Genomic DNA, 15,000 nt, shown 5'->3' with positions numbered 1-15,000 from the left:
GGATAAAAAGCGTCTGCTAAAGTGAATTGTAGAAGTCCTCGTCTGTGTACCTGATTCACTGAAAGGGTCATTTTACAGATTCAGTGGTTGCAATGCAGTGAACGAGCTGAATTGACAGACTGCTCCTTTAAACATCAGCTGGTGTTGTTTCAGGTCACTGAGCATCAAAGCAAAGACAAACGTAAGCTAAAAACACATGTGCATTTCACATGTGTGACCGCCGAGTGTTTCATCTTCTAATTCATGTTTGAGGTGCTCACGGCGCCGTGTGAGCAAATGAGAGAGGGCCGCCGCTGAATAGACGAGTGACGGTCTGCGGGGGGGGCAGACAAACAGAGAGGCGGCGAGTTCAGGTGAGTTCAAGTCGACTCTGATGAAACGGTCTAGACTTTTATCACCCAAACCTGCATGTGTGTGTGTGATGAGGTTCCTCGTCGCCTCACGCTGTGAAATGACCCCCGACACCCTCGCTCCTTTAGCCCCTCCGATCTCCCCCGCCTCACATTCTAATAAAGACTAATGTGTTTGCCGACATCAGCTCGCTCTCATTAGCGTGATTAATTGCCTCCTTGCTGTCGGTAAACAGTGTGTGAGCCGTATTCCAATTTATTCAGTGAAAATTATCCAATCATAATTAAACACTCTGATCTTTCTCCCCCCCCCCCCTCCCCAAACCCCTCTTCCCGTACGAGCTCTCTTCACACGCGGGGCGAGTCTTCCCTTGATTAATTTTAACCGAGCTTCCTGTCATTAGCAGGATGATGTAAGCGTCACTTTGCTCAGGGGTGAGCGTTTAGAAAGCGTCAGAGTCGGGCTTGTAACGGTCAGTTTTTTAACGAGTTGATTTATTGCATGGACACACGGGCCGGACAGCTCGCCCTTTCGGCCTCACAGCTGGATGCCAACCCCCCCGCGGTGACCTTCTGCCCTTGTTGCAATGACACACTTTACAGCCGGCAGGTCGGCTGCTGTGCGCCACACAATAAACAGTGACGCAAAAATAAAGATGGCTGACCTTCAGGGCCGAAAGAGAACTTGAAAAGGATGTCACATAAATCTAAAAAAACCAAAACAATCAAAGATGGACGGATTAGATCAGAGATTTGTCTTTGATGAGGTGATAGAGGAGGGGAGGGTGAGAGAAGAAACACTCGGCTGGAAGTGAAGAGATCAGATTGAGGGGAAGGTCGGTTGTTAGCTGAGCTGATCACAGTATGGAGACTCATCCTGCGTCCTTATGCTGCGTCCTTATGCTGCGTCCTTATCCTGCGTCCTTATGCTGCAGGCAGGGGTGGAGCAGCGATTTTAAAAGTGCGGGTGTTCTGATGCTAGTATATTACCACCCTCTAGCAAATCAACACATTCTGTTTCATTTAATGTCCAATAACTGTGTTAGCTGACACATCAGACAACAAGACAAAGTTACAAAAGATAATCAGACACTTTATGAACATCCATTGTGAGTAACCCAGTTAGCTCTAAAAACCAGATTCAAAACTGCTCTTTGTGATGCTTTTATTTTGCTTTTCTTATTGCCTCATGCCTCAGTCTCTTTATTTCCGGTCTTCAAATATAATGTGCTTTTATTTTGAAAAACTGCAAAGGGGACTTCCGGTACATCGTGAAGTTACAGGAGTAAATAAACACAGCTAAAAGAACAACCAAGAGGAGAAAATATTACACTTTTACACGTTTTGTGAGGTGGATTTATCTTAAAAACATGTTTGGGTGACTAACTCTCTTTCTGAAGGATGCTACATGTAGCATGTGTTAGCTGTGAGCTCTGACTCAGCCTGTGATGAGTGACAGGAGGATTAAATGCAGGTAACTTTACCGTGCTTTAACTGTAACCGAACAGCTAAGATTGGCTTAACTGTCACTTAATAAATCTGACTTGACCAATAGGTTTTCATCGATGACTCCACTGGTAAAAAGTGTGGGGGATGAAAATACGTTTTGAACACCCACAACACCCACAGGTGAGACGCGCCTGGCGGCAGGGTAGACGTCTTATATCAGGTGTGATCAGAGGACTCATCTCTTTGTTTCACACATGACACCCAGTTGAATCAGAATGCAAAAGATTTGATTTGTACTTCAGACGCTTGACAAACCCCTAACCCTATCCAGTAATCACTTCCTGTCTACGCCCCTGGACCATCCACAAAACATGTGTGATGAGTTGCTGTGTAATATATAAAGTTATAAGTAATATATAAAGAAAGGCCGACACATCATGATCTTAAAAGACAACATCAGTTTTGAAGAGTTAAAGATGAGACAGAGCAGAGTGAGGAAACTGAAAGAAGGTTTTGACACTTTTTTCTGATGTTCAGAAGCCCAAATCTTCCTCCGCCATTATAGCATAAAAAGTCGTAATTTTCCCTCTCGCTGCAGGTCGTGTACATCTCTATTCAAACTGTAGCCTCTCAGACTATTTTCCCTTTCTGTTTATCTCACTTGCTGTCAACTCCAGCTCACTTCTATCTGCAGCTGACATGAAAGCAAAGAAAGTTTCCAACAGATGAAGTTAAAAGGTCGACTTTTCAGCTTCTCACAGCCTCTCTCGCTCTCTCTCTCTCTCGCTCGCTCTCTCCACCAGTATTGTGGCTTTTTGTAAAGAAGCTGTCAAAGTTATATTTCATGTTTTGACTGCTTCAGAAATGATTTTCTATTCAGAGCTCTGAGGGCTCGTGCTCTTATCCTCAAGAATGAGATTCAAGTGTATAAAATCCAATTTTCTCACCGCGATGGGGAGGCTCCTACCTCCTCCTTCATTGAGACGCGGTGGATTGCACCATCGTCGCAGGGAGTATCACGTTTAGACCGAAGCGTTACCTGAAGGCTCTTCATGGCACTTTAAAGACAAACATATAAAAAACACACCGCAGTCAGACGCTCTCAGAAGTCTCCTCTTCCAAGGTCGAAGGAAATCTGCCACAAAAACAAAACTCCCTTTCTAAAAATACCAAGTTTTTAATTTCCCTCCAACCAGTAAGTCAAAGAGATGATGGACGTTTTATCGCGGATTATTGCTCTTAAATCTCAACGTAAAAGCGTCCTAACAATAAATGGAGATCTCGTCTACATGTGAAAGCTTTCTCTCCATTAAAGGCCATTTATTCAACATCCCTTTAGGGCTAATGGGAGCTAAACTGTGCAGACACACAGCTCTTTGACTTGATTGCTGTGATGGATGCGATTTGATTGCAGGGCAATCGCGGGGCAAATTGTTGCCTTCAGAATTAAACGTCCATCTACCAGAAACTGAGAGAATTACTCTGCTTTGAGATTGTGATTTTTTTTCTCTGATAGAAAATGGAAATAATATTCAGGGAATAAAAAGTTACTTAGATGAGTTGATGAAGAAAGAATATGGATTTATAAGCCGTTGCAAACACATGAATACGACACACAAAACAAGCCTCAGAGTTTTTATTTACTCATGCATATTCTTTTACTCGTCATGCACGTGAGGGGAAATACTCATCGAGACGTTAAATCTCTGAAGTGATGAACTCAGAGTGATGAATGGACCCAAGTGTTCAATGAAAACCCTTAGATAGTACAGTCTGTACCGTCCTCAGGTACTGTGCCCGAGTCCACTTGAAGAGGAGGTCTCAGGCATGATTCATGTTTACTCCAGCATGGAGATGTGAACGCAATCGTGCTCAAACCAGGAAGTGGACCGCTTTATGACGTCATTTAAAACGTCCTCCTGTCGCTTCAAAAAGCCGTCGTCTCCATGCAGCACGGGCCCCCTGCACGGTGGATGTGGACGCAGGAAGAAGGGTCGTTGATGCAACTCAGAAATAACAAAAACATCCACAGTTAGCAGGATGGACTCTGGATGGAGTCTGTGAGTGGTTGCCATGGTTACATCTTATTCTTTCTGCTTTTTTTGGCAGATTTGCAGAACCAGCTATGTGCATACTGCCCCCTGCTGTATCGGAGTGTGAACATACACAACTAATGTGAACGCAAACAAGTAGTGGGGGAGAGGGGAGCAATCGTGCATCAATGTGAAAACGCTTCTTATGTAGCTCCCGACATCTATGTACACAACGGCTGCACCCACATCAGAGACACATCCAGCAGTCGAAGGAAATGTAGTCGTAAAAGGAAATTACCCCAACGGTAAAAAGCATTGACTTCCTCATGTCAGGCCCACAAAAATTCCCACAATGCATTTGCAAATATATCAATCCCTGCTGCTTTTCAGTCTTATTCAACTGATCAGATTCCACATCTGCATGAACAAGGTGACGGCACAGAAGAAGAAGTTATTTGTTCTAACACCATGTTGGAGCTTTGTTATGTAAAGAATTCAAATTCAAATTCAAAAAACTTTATTTGTCCCAATTCAAAGGCACACAGAGCAGTAAATTAACAACAGTGAAACCTAAAATATAAAGTGTCAATTTATATACAACTTAAAGCTTAACTTAAAATACTAAATATAAAAGGAGTAGATATAAGTGGACAGTGAGAAAACGAGAACCCGCTGAACTTTTGTGACTGAAAAAGTTACCCAGCTTGAATCCATCCTTCCCTGCCTCTGAAGTATCTGTCCATCTTTAAACCTCTTATCTGTGCAGAGTGTCGGTGCGGGCTGGAGAATATCCAAAATGCCAGCAAGCACTGTGCAAGAAGGGGAGGTATACATCCTGGAAAGAGGTGCCAGTTTATCACAAAGCACTGCAGTAACCACTGCAGAGTCGACCAGGCTGTGAATAAATCTGAACTCACCACATCAACACTTCTTTTTTACACTTATTTCAAACAGCTGAGGCCCAGAGGTCGACGTTTGGGTCACAACTCAGAGGTGCTTTTTGTATCCAGATTGTCCTGCAGTCTGAGCCAGTAAACATGTTGTCATCATGGTTGTTTATGAGAAAAGTTTCTATATAATAAAATTAATAATAATATCTTGGAAGGATGTAGCATTGTGGATTATTGGGAGAGAGTTCCAGAGGGGGGGGGGGGGGGGGGGGGGGGGGGCTCTGCAGGTTGGTGTGGGGAATAAAGAGCAAACCAGTGTCTGAGTATCGAAGGTTTCGGGTCGGCCTTTAGAGCGCCACAGGAACACAGGAACCCGTAAGAAGTAAGTTAGCATTTGAGCGCCATGGCGTCTAACGTCTAAAAGTCAACGTGGATTTTGAATGTGTTTGTGGTTAGACTCCTGAAATAAGGTCTGTGGTTAACCTGAAGAGATGTTGGTGTTTTGTTAGACCACATAAACTACGTTAGGTAATACCTCCACTTGTGAAGTTTGAAGTTTTTACTCGTCTTTAAAAAGGCGGTTGCTAACAAGTGGCTAAATGTGACTACAGCGGTTGTCGGGGACATTAAACGTCATCACGCCGGACACAGAGGGCGGGAACTCTCTCACTAGTCGGAGATGTCTCCTGTAGGTTTAATCTTTAGGTTGAGGTGAATATTATGTTAGTAAACTATTTATTAAGCTACGTGGATTAGTTTATCGGAGATCGTCTGAAGCTGAACGCTAGTGACGTCACAATCATCCCACCGTGGAGTAGTTAGCTTTAGCATAACGTTAGCTTTTTACTTCTGTCGGCCGCATTAACGCTTCAAACATCATAAAAATGGCGTTCATCTGTGAAGATTATCCTGCTGAACAAAACGCCTACGCTTCAGAAATGTGTGTTTAACACAGAGATTATTTTCTGCAGTGATCCAAAATCCAATGAAAACATCCCAGAGGAGGATTCTGGTTAGACCCCGTGGTGATGCTACTTCCGGGTTGGTCTACAAAAACACGTCATATGGTTTGTTCTCTAGGGGTGAAGGAGGCCAGAGAGGTACTAGGGGGTGAAAGGCCTACATGCTGAGGTGTGTAGGTAGGGAGGAGGATTTTATGTGATGCAGGTGTTGACTGGGAGTCAGTGAAGGTGGATTATGGTGGGGGAGGTGATGTGCTGCCAGGGCTTAGTAAAGGTGAAGTTCTGCACATACTGGAGCCGGTCCAGAGCTTTGCTGCGTACCCCGAACAGGACTCCAATAAAATAATCCAGACAGGAAGTGATGAAGGCGTGCATTAGGGATTCTGCTTAGGGGTCTGTGAGTGATGGCCGGAGTCTGGAGATGTTTTTTTGATGGTGGGATGCAGACTTGGTGATGGATTTGGAGTCCTGAATGACACCCAGGGTGCGGACTTCAGGGACTGGACAGATGGAGCAGCTGATTCTATATCGCTGATTATATCTCGCCCTCTTCCTCTCTCTCTGCAGAGCATCTTAAGGGGGCGCTGGAGGAGTACATGACTCGGATGCCGAAGGTTCGCATCCTGAGAACTAAGAAGAGGGAGGGGCTTATCAGGACTCGCCTGCTGGGAGCCGGAGCCGCCAAAGGAGAAGTCATCACCTTCCTGGACTCTCACTGTGAGGCCAACGTCAACTGGCTGCCTCCACTGCTGGGTGAGAAACACACACACACACACACACACACACACACACACACACACACACACACACACAGTGCACTCTCTCGTCTGCCTCATAGATCTGCACCCAATCAGTGAAACTTTCTCAATTATCTCTGTCCATTAGGGACTGTGGTTCAGCTCTGTCTCCCTGCAGGGGGCCCGCCCAACATGGAGCCACATTCCCCGACAAACCCTGCGACTCACATTACCTCCACTCAGACTTTGTACACAGAACTCGGGAAACGACTTTGTGAAACTAACAGGCTTTTGTTTTATTTATTTTTGTTTGTGACTCGAGCTAGAAAACGGGTAAAAAAAAATATCTGAGGGAACATTTTCTAACTTTCATATCACAAAGTGTTGACTTTCTGCAGGTACAATGTTTTTTTTTATTGTTTTTTATGCACCAATTCTTTGAATATTAAGTTATATTTTTTTGCCAAGTTTTGCCTTTAGAGCGAGCTGAAGAGAGACAGGAAGTGTTGGGAGTAGAGAGTGGGGGTGTCATGCAGCAGAGAGGCGGGGTCAGATTCAAACCCACAGCCGCTGTGATGAGGACTACAGCCCCTTTTTAAATATTTAAGAGTGGTTGTTGTTTTCCTCTGAGACATGTCAATCACAGGTAGCCCCGCCTCCTGCTTTATCCTTCATTTCACCCACAATAAGCACCATAGTGTAAAATAAACATAGTTAATTAAAGAAGATGTGAAGCAGAAATGATAAAGTACTAGCTTAAGCCGGGGACACACTGTACGATTCCAGGCTGATTTTGACCCCATTTTTGAGTTGCACCCTCAATCTCATGTTGCATGCCAATTGGTGAACATGGAGGCATGAGAGCCAATCACGGCCCAGTATGCTGCTCCCGACTGTTTGGATGAATTTCTGGCATGTTTGAAACATTGGTCGTGCACAGTGAGAGCAGATAGCACCACTTGCTTTTTTTTCCACCTAATTGCAGACTGCTTTTGATATCACCATGGCAACAGCCTGTATTGGCAGAACGCTGCAGGGCTGCCGGGGGGGAGGGGGCTTGAAGCTGCCTGGTGAAATTCTTGGTTTCATATTGGGGATCTATTACGTGATTTGCAGAAAAAGATGATTAGCGCCCTCTGCAGACTCATCTTGGTATTTCTCTAACATACGTTTCCCTCTCTTGTATCTTCTTGATTTTTGAAACCAAGAGTTATGTTTACCGATGAACGACAGACTATGAGTCACTCTCTCTCGTGCGTGCTACAGGAAGGTTTTGATTTTACTGTCTTGTGTTGTAGCCTGTAGATAAATAAGATACAGTGGACACTAATAAGTCTTTCTATGTGATTTTTCACACTTAAATGTATAAATCAGGTATATCCTCTGAAAATAACTCTGTGAGTCATGACTGTCTACAATGGGTGTAACACCCGAGTCCCACTGTCTGTGATGTTTTCAGAGTCCTATCTTCACTTTGTTTACATCGCCAGGACGGCCGGCTGACTCCTCCTCTCGTGTATAAAAGTTGTTTAATTGAGGGACTAGAGAAAAGAAGAATAACATACTGTACTCACTGCTTAACTGTGTTTCTAGATCACGCTCATTTCAGGTAAATTTACATGCAGTGTGAAGATACGAGCATAATAAAGATCGCTAGCATTAGCATGCTAACACAACAATGCAGCGCGAGTTGTTTTGGTTTCATGCTGGTGCTCAAGGGCGACATCTGCTGGATCAAAAAGCCTTTAACACCGATCATCTTCCTCCCTCTCTGTGTCTCTCAGACCGAATCGCCCAGAACAGGAAGACCATCGTGTGCCCGATGATCGACGTGATCGACCACGATAACTTTGGCTACGACACGCAGGCAGGGGACGCCATGAGAGGAGCGTTTGACTGGGAGATGTACTACAAGCGGATTCCCATCCCTCCGGAGCTGCAGAGGGACGACGCCAGTGAACCTTTTGAGTGAGTGACAACACAAGTTAGACTCGTCCGTCAGTGTCCTACAGGGAGGCACGTTTATGTACATCTCACATTTCAGCACCAAGACAATTGTAACAGAACCACAGGTAATTGAACTCAAAAGCACGACTGAAAACACAGTCTTTGGTCAGGGAAAAATGGCCGTACACAAAATCTTCTCTGATCACTCCTGTAGCAAAATCTTCCTAGATGTTGATTTTCATGTCCAATATGTTCAACGTGTGCTTCCTGCACTCTGATGCTGTGGCACAGATGGCTCAGTTTGAGCATATTGAGGGGAAGTATTGTTTACGAGACTATTGTGTGAAACAAAGTGTAAACATATGTACTGTAGGCTGAGAAGTGGATTCTGCTGCAGGGCTTGTCTGAGAGTTTTTTTTTTTTACATACAGTATGTACGTTCTTCACTGTGGAGTCTGAGTCTTGGATTGATTCCACTGTAACTTTTCAGAGCCGACAGGATGAAATATTGAAATGACAGAGAAGCAGAGAGTCGGAAATAAGAGCAAGAAAACAATCTACAGAGCTGCAGACGGCGAGTCAGAGTGCATGCATTTACTGTGCCTCTATTTCTCTGCAGATAATGAAGATGCTCTGAACAGTGCAGAACCAATTAACCCACAACAGAGCCGTGTGGCTTCTGTCTGCTGTGACAAGCTCTGTGTGCTGCTGAGGTGCACGGCTTGTTAGCTGCTCTATCACCGCCGCACTTGATTTAAGCTGCAGCACACCTGAGGCAGGGAAATTGGGGCAGCAGGTGCAGACACACACAAATAATATATTTGATTTCTTTTTGAGAGGAAACCGACAATCTCCACCACATGCCTTCCTTAAACCCCATTAATGGAACACTGATCTCAGCAATCAATCAAAACGCAATTGGATTTTTCTCATCTTTTTTCTCCCCCCCCCTAAAAAAAAAAGAAATGCAGCCTTCCTCTGTGCAGAAACATCCCAATACACACTTGCAGGTTGTCATAGTTACGAGCTTTCTCATCAGGTAGAAGTCGGAGGCAGGCAGCCAGCAGGTAGTCTGCTCTCGCCAAAGTCGTCCCTGAGGAGGATCAATTAAAGGCAAACAGGGCAGCTCCTGTACAGTCAGCAGCGAGGAACACTCGGGGGGGGGGGGGGGGGGGGGGCTTCCCACGCTTCCTGAGCGGTGAGCACAGATACGAGTCCCACGGTGAAAGCCGCCGAGTTTCTGCAGTTTTTCTTCTACACGGGTGAAAAGGTTGGAAAGAATCTCGCTGTGACAACAGAAACCTTTTTTTTATTTTTACACCTGAAGCCTTCTTTTTTTCTTCAGTGTTTTTAATGTTTCTTCTGTTTGCATTTGACAAACATTTCCACCTTGACCCCGGGATGACAGTTCAAACTTTGGCAGACAAAAGGTCAAGGTCAGTGTAACCTTTCTGCCTCCTTACACCAAGAACACTGATGTAAACGTCCTGTGGCTCCTTTACCACATGTCACTCTCTCTCTATCTCCCCGATTTCAAGCTCTATCCATTGACAGACCCAAACACAATTCTCAATTTTCACCGGATTTCACCACCACAGCACCCCTGGGTGGGGTTTCCAGGGCTCCTCAGGGATGTGTCAGAACACCGACTGAGCAAACTGTGAGCCCACATACTTGAGAAGATGTTCTGGGATTCATTTTTATCATGATATATACATATATATATATTAATAACAATAACTCTTTCCACAAGTGGAAGTGTACATACCTTGTATTATTCTATTATTGTATTTTTTATCCCTTTATTTAACTGATGTAAATATGTTTGATTTTTAACTTCTTGTTATTTTTTGATAATTATATTCCTGTTTCTTGAGCTGTTGTGACAAAAACAAAATCATAAAGTTTATCTTTATCTTTATTGTAAAATTTATTTATTTTCGATTATTCAAAACCAGTCTGTGAATCTGTGTCAGTCAGGAAAGTAAGACTCTAGTAAGACATTCTTCTTCCCTTTGTTTTGATGCTTCTGATGTCTTATGTGAAGATTTTTGAATTGTTGTCATGTCCAGCTCTGTGTCTTAGGTTATGTTTTAATTTCTACTTGTATTATTTCCTATTTTGGGTCACTAACCTCTCCTCTCATTTCAGATCCTTCACTTCCTGCCCTCATGTGTTTCCCACCTGTGTGATTGTCTCCCCCGCCCTGATTGTTCCCCGCTGCATCTCGTTGTCTTCCCCCTCACCTTAGTATTTAGTCTGTGGCTTCCCTTCCTTCTGTGCCAGTTCGTCTTTGACCTCTGTGTGAAGCGTACAAGCCTTTTGTTTCTCTTGGATCACTTTTTATCGACTTCTGCTGTGTTTTTGATGTCGACTTTGCCTGTTCCTGTTTTTTGGATTCTGTCTGCTTGTAAAAAGTAAAGACTGTTTTTTTCCCTTACCCTTACAAGGCGACGACTGTATATCTCACCTAACCTGTAAAATGAACAAGGTGCATTATGGGTAGGATTGCTAGTCTGTCATTACCACCACAGCAGCATGATGAAATGTGGACAGACGTGGACCCATAAGGAGATGCAGTTGCTCAAATAGATTTGGTACGATGACTACATGAGCTCACAGCTTTTTGAAGACACACAAGAACACCAAAATCTACTCTCTCTTTTTCCTACAGTGATAACTGCAAACAATATGAGCAGAGCAACTTTGTGAACAGCTTCTCCAGAAGTGAGAAGACCCGTACAGGAAGTTTCAAGAAAGTGCCCCACAAAAGAATATATCTCTTATATCTGCTCATGCTATCTTGAAATCAAATCTCTTGTAGACAACTAAAAATGTTCTTAAAAGTTCCCATTGGAATTTCAGTTGTTTGAGGAGAAGCTTGATTTTCAGTCCTCACCGTTGTGTTTTACTCAAAGTGATGAGCTGACAGATGTTGTCGTGGTTGTATTAATGAATGTCTGTGTTGTATTTCCTGTCTCTGCAGGTCACCGGTGATGGCAGGCGGACTGTTTGCCGTGGACAGGAAGTGGTTCTGGGAGCTGGGAGGATATGACACGGGTCTTGAGATCTGGGGAGGAGAGCAGTACGAGATCTCCTTCAAGGTAAAGGATAGAAGGACGGTGACTTGAGCCGCTTCATCATTACATCAGGGTCGAACACATAATATATGTCTTTGAGAATCCTGCTCAGTTTGTCGTTTCCTTTTGAGCTTGAGTTATACATGGCCAGACCTGTTCCAAAAAAACAACACACTTACTGATCCTGCAGGCTTGGATTGAAGTCCTGAGTTTTTATCACGACTGCTAATCTAAACTGGAAACACCATTTGTTATGCTTATGTTCAAAATGCAGCTAAGGTGTAATCACTGTTGCTCATATGGTTGTATGTCGGTGTGGACGCTCAGTAGGGCTACATGGCGCCAGATATTCAAATTTCTGATCGTATCAGACACTGTTTGGACTTTTTAAATGCATGTAAACATGTTAGTCCGACCTACATCTGACCATAACGGACATCTCATCATCGGAAAAGAACACCTCAATAAGTCGTTCATAGTCAGCAAACTAACGGCGTGTAAACTCAGTCATCGTATCGGAATCGGATTTCCCGTTCTGCGCATGCTCGAGAATTTCCGCCGGGGCTTTCACTCGGAAGTGGAAGGAGACGACGTAATAAATAGTAGTGTTGTTGCCCGGAAACGACGTCCTTCTGCTGTTATCGCTGCAGCCAAAAGATCCGCTGTTCTTCTAATGTGAATTATTAGAATGTAAATAATGTATGTAGCTGTAGCGACGTCCATCTCCTCGTACGCCATCTTTGTTTGAATGCCGTCAGAAAGTTTGTTCTTGCAACAGGAAGTGGCTCTATAACCACTTGTTGAAAGGGGAGTCAGCCATGCTCTGGCCATTTATACGATTCTCTGATCGGAATATAAACTCAGACAAGTGACAGCTGTCCGTTCGAGTAGCAAATCGGTATATGGCTTTATCAAGCTGTCCCATGTAAACACACTGACTGACCCTCTGAGATGGAGGACTGTAGTGCCACCCTGACCCTGAGCATTTTAAAGACCCTGAGGATTTCTTCTTTATGAAGCTGGAGAGGAACAATCGACCCGCCTCGACCCCCATTGCTGAGCCTGGTTCAAAACCCCTCTAATGTTTTAATATTGTTGTGAAGCTTTTCATCTTATTTAAGTAATTACTGAGATAATATCCTCGTCCAAGGTTATTATTTGAGCCAAGATTATCATGCTATTAAATTTTTTGCTATCAGCACATGCCCAGCTGTGCCTCCTAGGTCTACTTATTGCCCTCAGATATTCAATTTGGTTTCCTTTTTATTAAGATCCCCATTAGCTGATAGAGCGCAGACATCCAATCTCCTGAGGTGAGAAGATTAACAGGCTCTCTTACTAATCCTTACAACCACACTGCCAGGTCCTGCTCACATGTGAAACACAATCACTGCATTCACTTAATCAAAAAGGCTCCATCCTGGTCACACTGCGGTGGGAACATTGGGAACTGTCTACTCACACAGTGAAATAATCTCACCGAGCGCAGAGGCAATCTGACCTCACAAGCCGAGCGAGAGGATAGAGCGAGCCGTAAAACTGACTGCTGGATCTTTTTTATTTCCCACCCGCAGATTGGACTTTCTGTTATGCAAACATTTCTCAGAGACAGAGCCGCTCTGGAGGCACAAAAATAATTAAACCTCCCTGGATGGAGCCGGAAAAAAAGCTGTTATTTGGAGTAAGAGTCGGCTGGAGTGAAACTTTTTTTAAAAAGCAAACATTAAAATAATAATTAGATGATGATTTTTTGTTATTCAAGACTGTTTCAGAAATGAGTCATGAACACCTCTCAGAGCTCCCATGATACTAGAGTTGTAGTCCAGAATAACCGAGACAAAGACATACCCGAGACCAGAGTGCTCCAAGACCGAGACAGGGACAAAGACCCAGACGAGACCAAGACATTTAGGGATCAAGACCAAGACATACCCAAGACCAAGACATACCCAAGACCAAGACCAAGACATTTAGGGGTCGACTCAAGACCAAGACCAAGGCAGGGCAGGGCAAGACCTAGACAAGACCAAGAGTAAGACATACCCGAGACCAGAGTGCTCCAAGACCGAGACAAGACCAAGACAGGGACAAAGACCCAGTCAAGACCAAGACATTTAGTGGTCGACTCAAGACCAAGACCAAGGCAGGGCAAAGACCGAGACAAGAAGACATTAAGGATCAAGACCGAGTCAAGACCAAGACATACCCGAGACCAGAGTGCACCAAGACCAAGACAGGGAAAAAGACCCAGTCAAGACCAAGACATTTAGGGGTCGACTCAAGACCAAGACCATAAATATCACTGATAATCATCATCTTGTGTGCCGGGGGCGTGTCACTAACTCCACCTAGTCTGGGACCGAGACAAGACCGAGTAAAAGACCTTAAGAAAGTGCTCTCAAGACCAAGACCAATTTCGAGTACTACGACACTACATGACACCACCATCAAACGGTCTGACAGAAAAAACACTTTCAGGGTCGATGAGGTGGACGTTATCCATCGTGCTTATCACCAACTTTCTGTTTGAGTCGTCACAACAAGCTGAACCCAAAAGAAGTCCACATGTAACCCAGCGCACTGTCAGTCCATTCAGATCGATGTAACATCCAACGCTAACCTTGAACCATTCAAAGTCTCTCGTTTAATGCTTCTGGCCTTTCGGTTTGGTCGGACACAGGAGACGCTGAAACACTGCATGCATTTATGTTTTATTTATCCAACGACGCCAACGGAGACAATTGAGGTTTTCAGTCGCACTTTTAGTCAGTGCTGGACTTTCGTCTTGAAGCTCCATGTTTTATTCATGCAGGCGGAGTAAAGTCTGTTGTTCTGTAGTTTTTGTTCTCCTGTGTGATCCGAGTCTGTTGGCTGGTGTTGGAGCTTCATCTGCAGCACACAGAGTAGGGGGGGAGGGAGGGGACGCTGCTGCTGCAGTGAAAAATGATGGCAACTCAGAGTCTAAGGGCCGGATGTGCCTGGGTGGTTTAACGGCCTTTGCAGAGAGAGTATATTTTAGTTATGGTCAGAGATTCACTGGTTCACCTCCTTTACTCTGTCTGTGGAGCTCAGCCCAAAAACATGTGCATCCTTCTGAAGACATCAATCTTTCAAAACAGAATCCAGTATGCATTCAAGTCTTAATAATTATCTTGAACTTCTGGGCACCATGAATATGTTAAATCCTCAACAATCCTGGGGAAACATCCTGTACAAACGTCCTCTGTTGTTCCTTATCTTCATGACTAGCTTGTCAGTCACATTTCTGCAGCAGGTCGTATTGGGGCATCCATTAGCCTGCGTATGAAGGCGGACTTCTATAGGTGGACTCATTCCTTCTAGGGACGAGGTAAATTAACTTTTAGAGCTTGAATGAGAGTTGCCTGGCATGCAGCTGTTGGTGTACAGGGTGAAGAAGGGAAAGGATGCCTCCTTAGAGTATGCAGGGCAGAATCAGATCAGAGAGGTATCATATAGTCCTATCAGGCCTCCATTGGGGGAATACTGGAACCTCTTGGGTATCAGCTTTGGTCCCTTCTGCCTTAAGATCTC

General features: G+C 44.3%; 2 protein-coding genes across 2 annotated transcripts in view; one reads left to right on the top strand and one right to left on the bottom strand.

Annotated features, from left to right (window-relative positions):
• LOC132988636 (heart- and neural crest derivatives-expressed protein 1-like) overlaps window positions 1–15,000 on the bottom strand; it is a 449,400-nt gene that overhangs the window by 27,502 nt on the left and 406,898 nt on the right. The window lies entirely within an intron of this gene.
• The window catches only part of LOC132988613 (polypeptide N-acetylgalactosaminyltransferase 10-like), a 64,632-nt gene that overhangs the window by 39,076 nt on the left and 10,556 nt on the right, over window positions 1–15,000 (top strand). Inside the window, exons 5-7 of the mRNA XM_061056140.1 lie at window positions 6,252–6,437; window positions 8,206–8,389; window positions 11,355–11,472. Coding sequence (XP_060912123.1) covers window positions 6,252–6,437; window positions 8,206–8,389; window positions 11,355–11,472 — 488 coding nt within the window. The remainder of the gene's footprint in view (window positions 1–6,251; window positions 6,438–8,205; window positions 8,390–11,354; window positions 11,473–15,000) is intronic.

This window comes from Labrus mixtus, chromosome 14, assembly GCF_963584025.1.
Source record: "Labrus mixtus chromosome 14, fLabMix1.1, whole genome shotgun sequence".
In the NCBI taxonomy this organism is placed as follows: Eukaryota; Metazoa; Chordata; class Actinopteri; order Labriformes; family Labridae; genus Labrus; species Labrus mixtus.
This window is presented reverse-complemented; position numbering and strand designations above follow the sequence as displayed.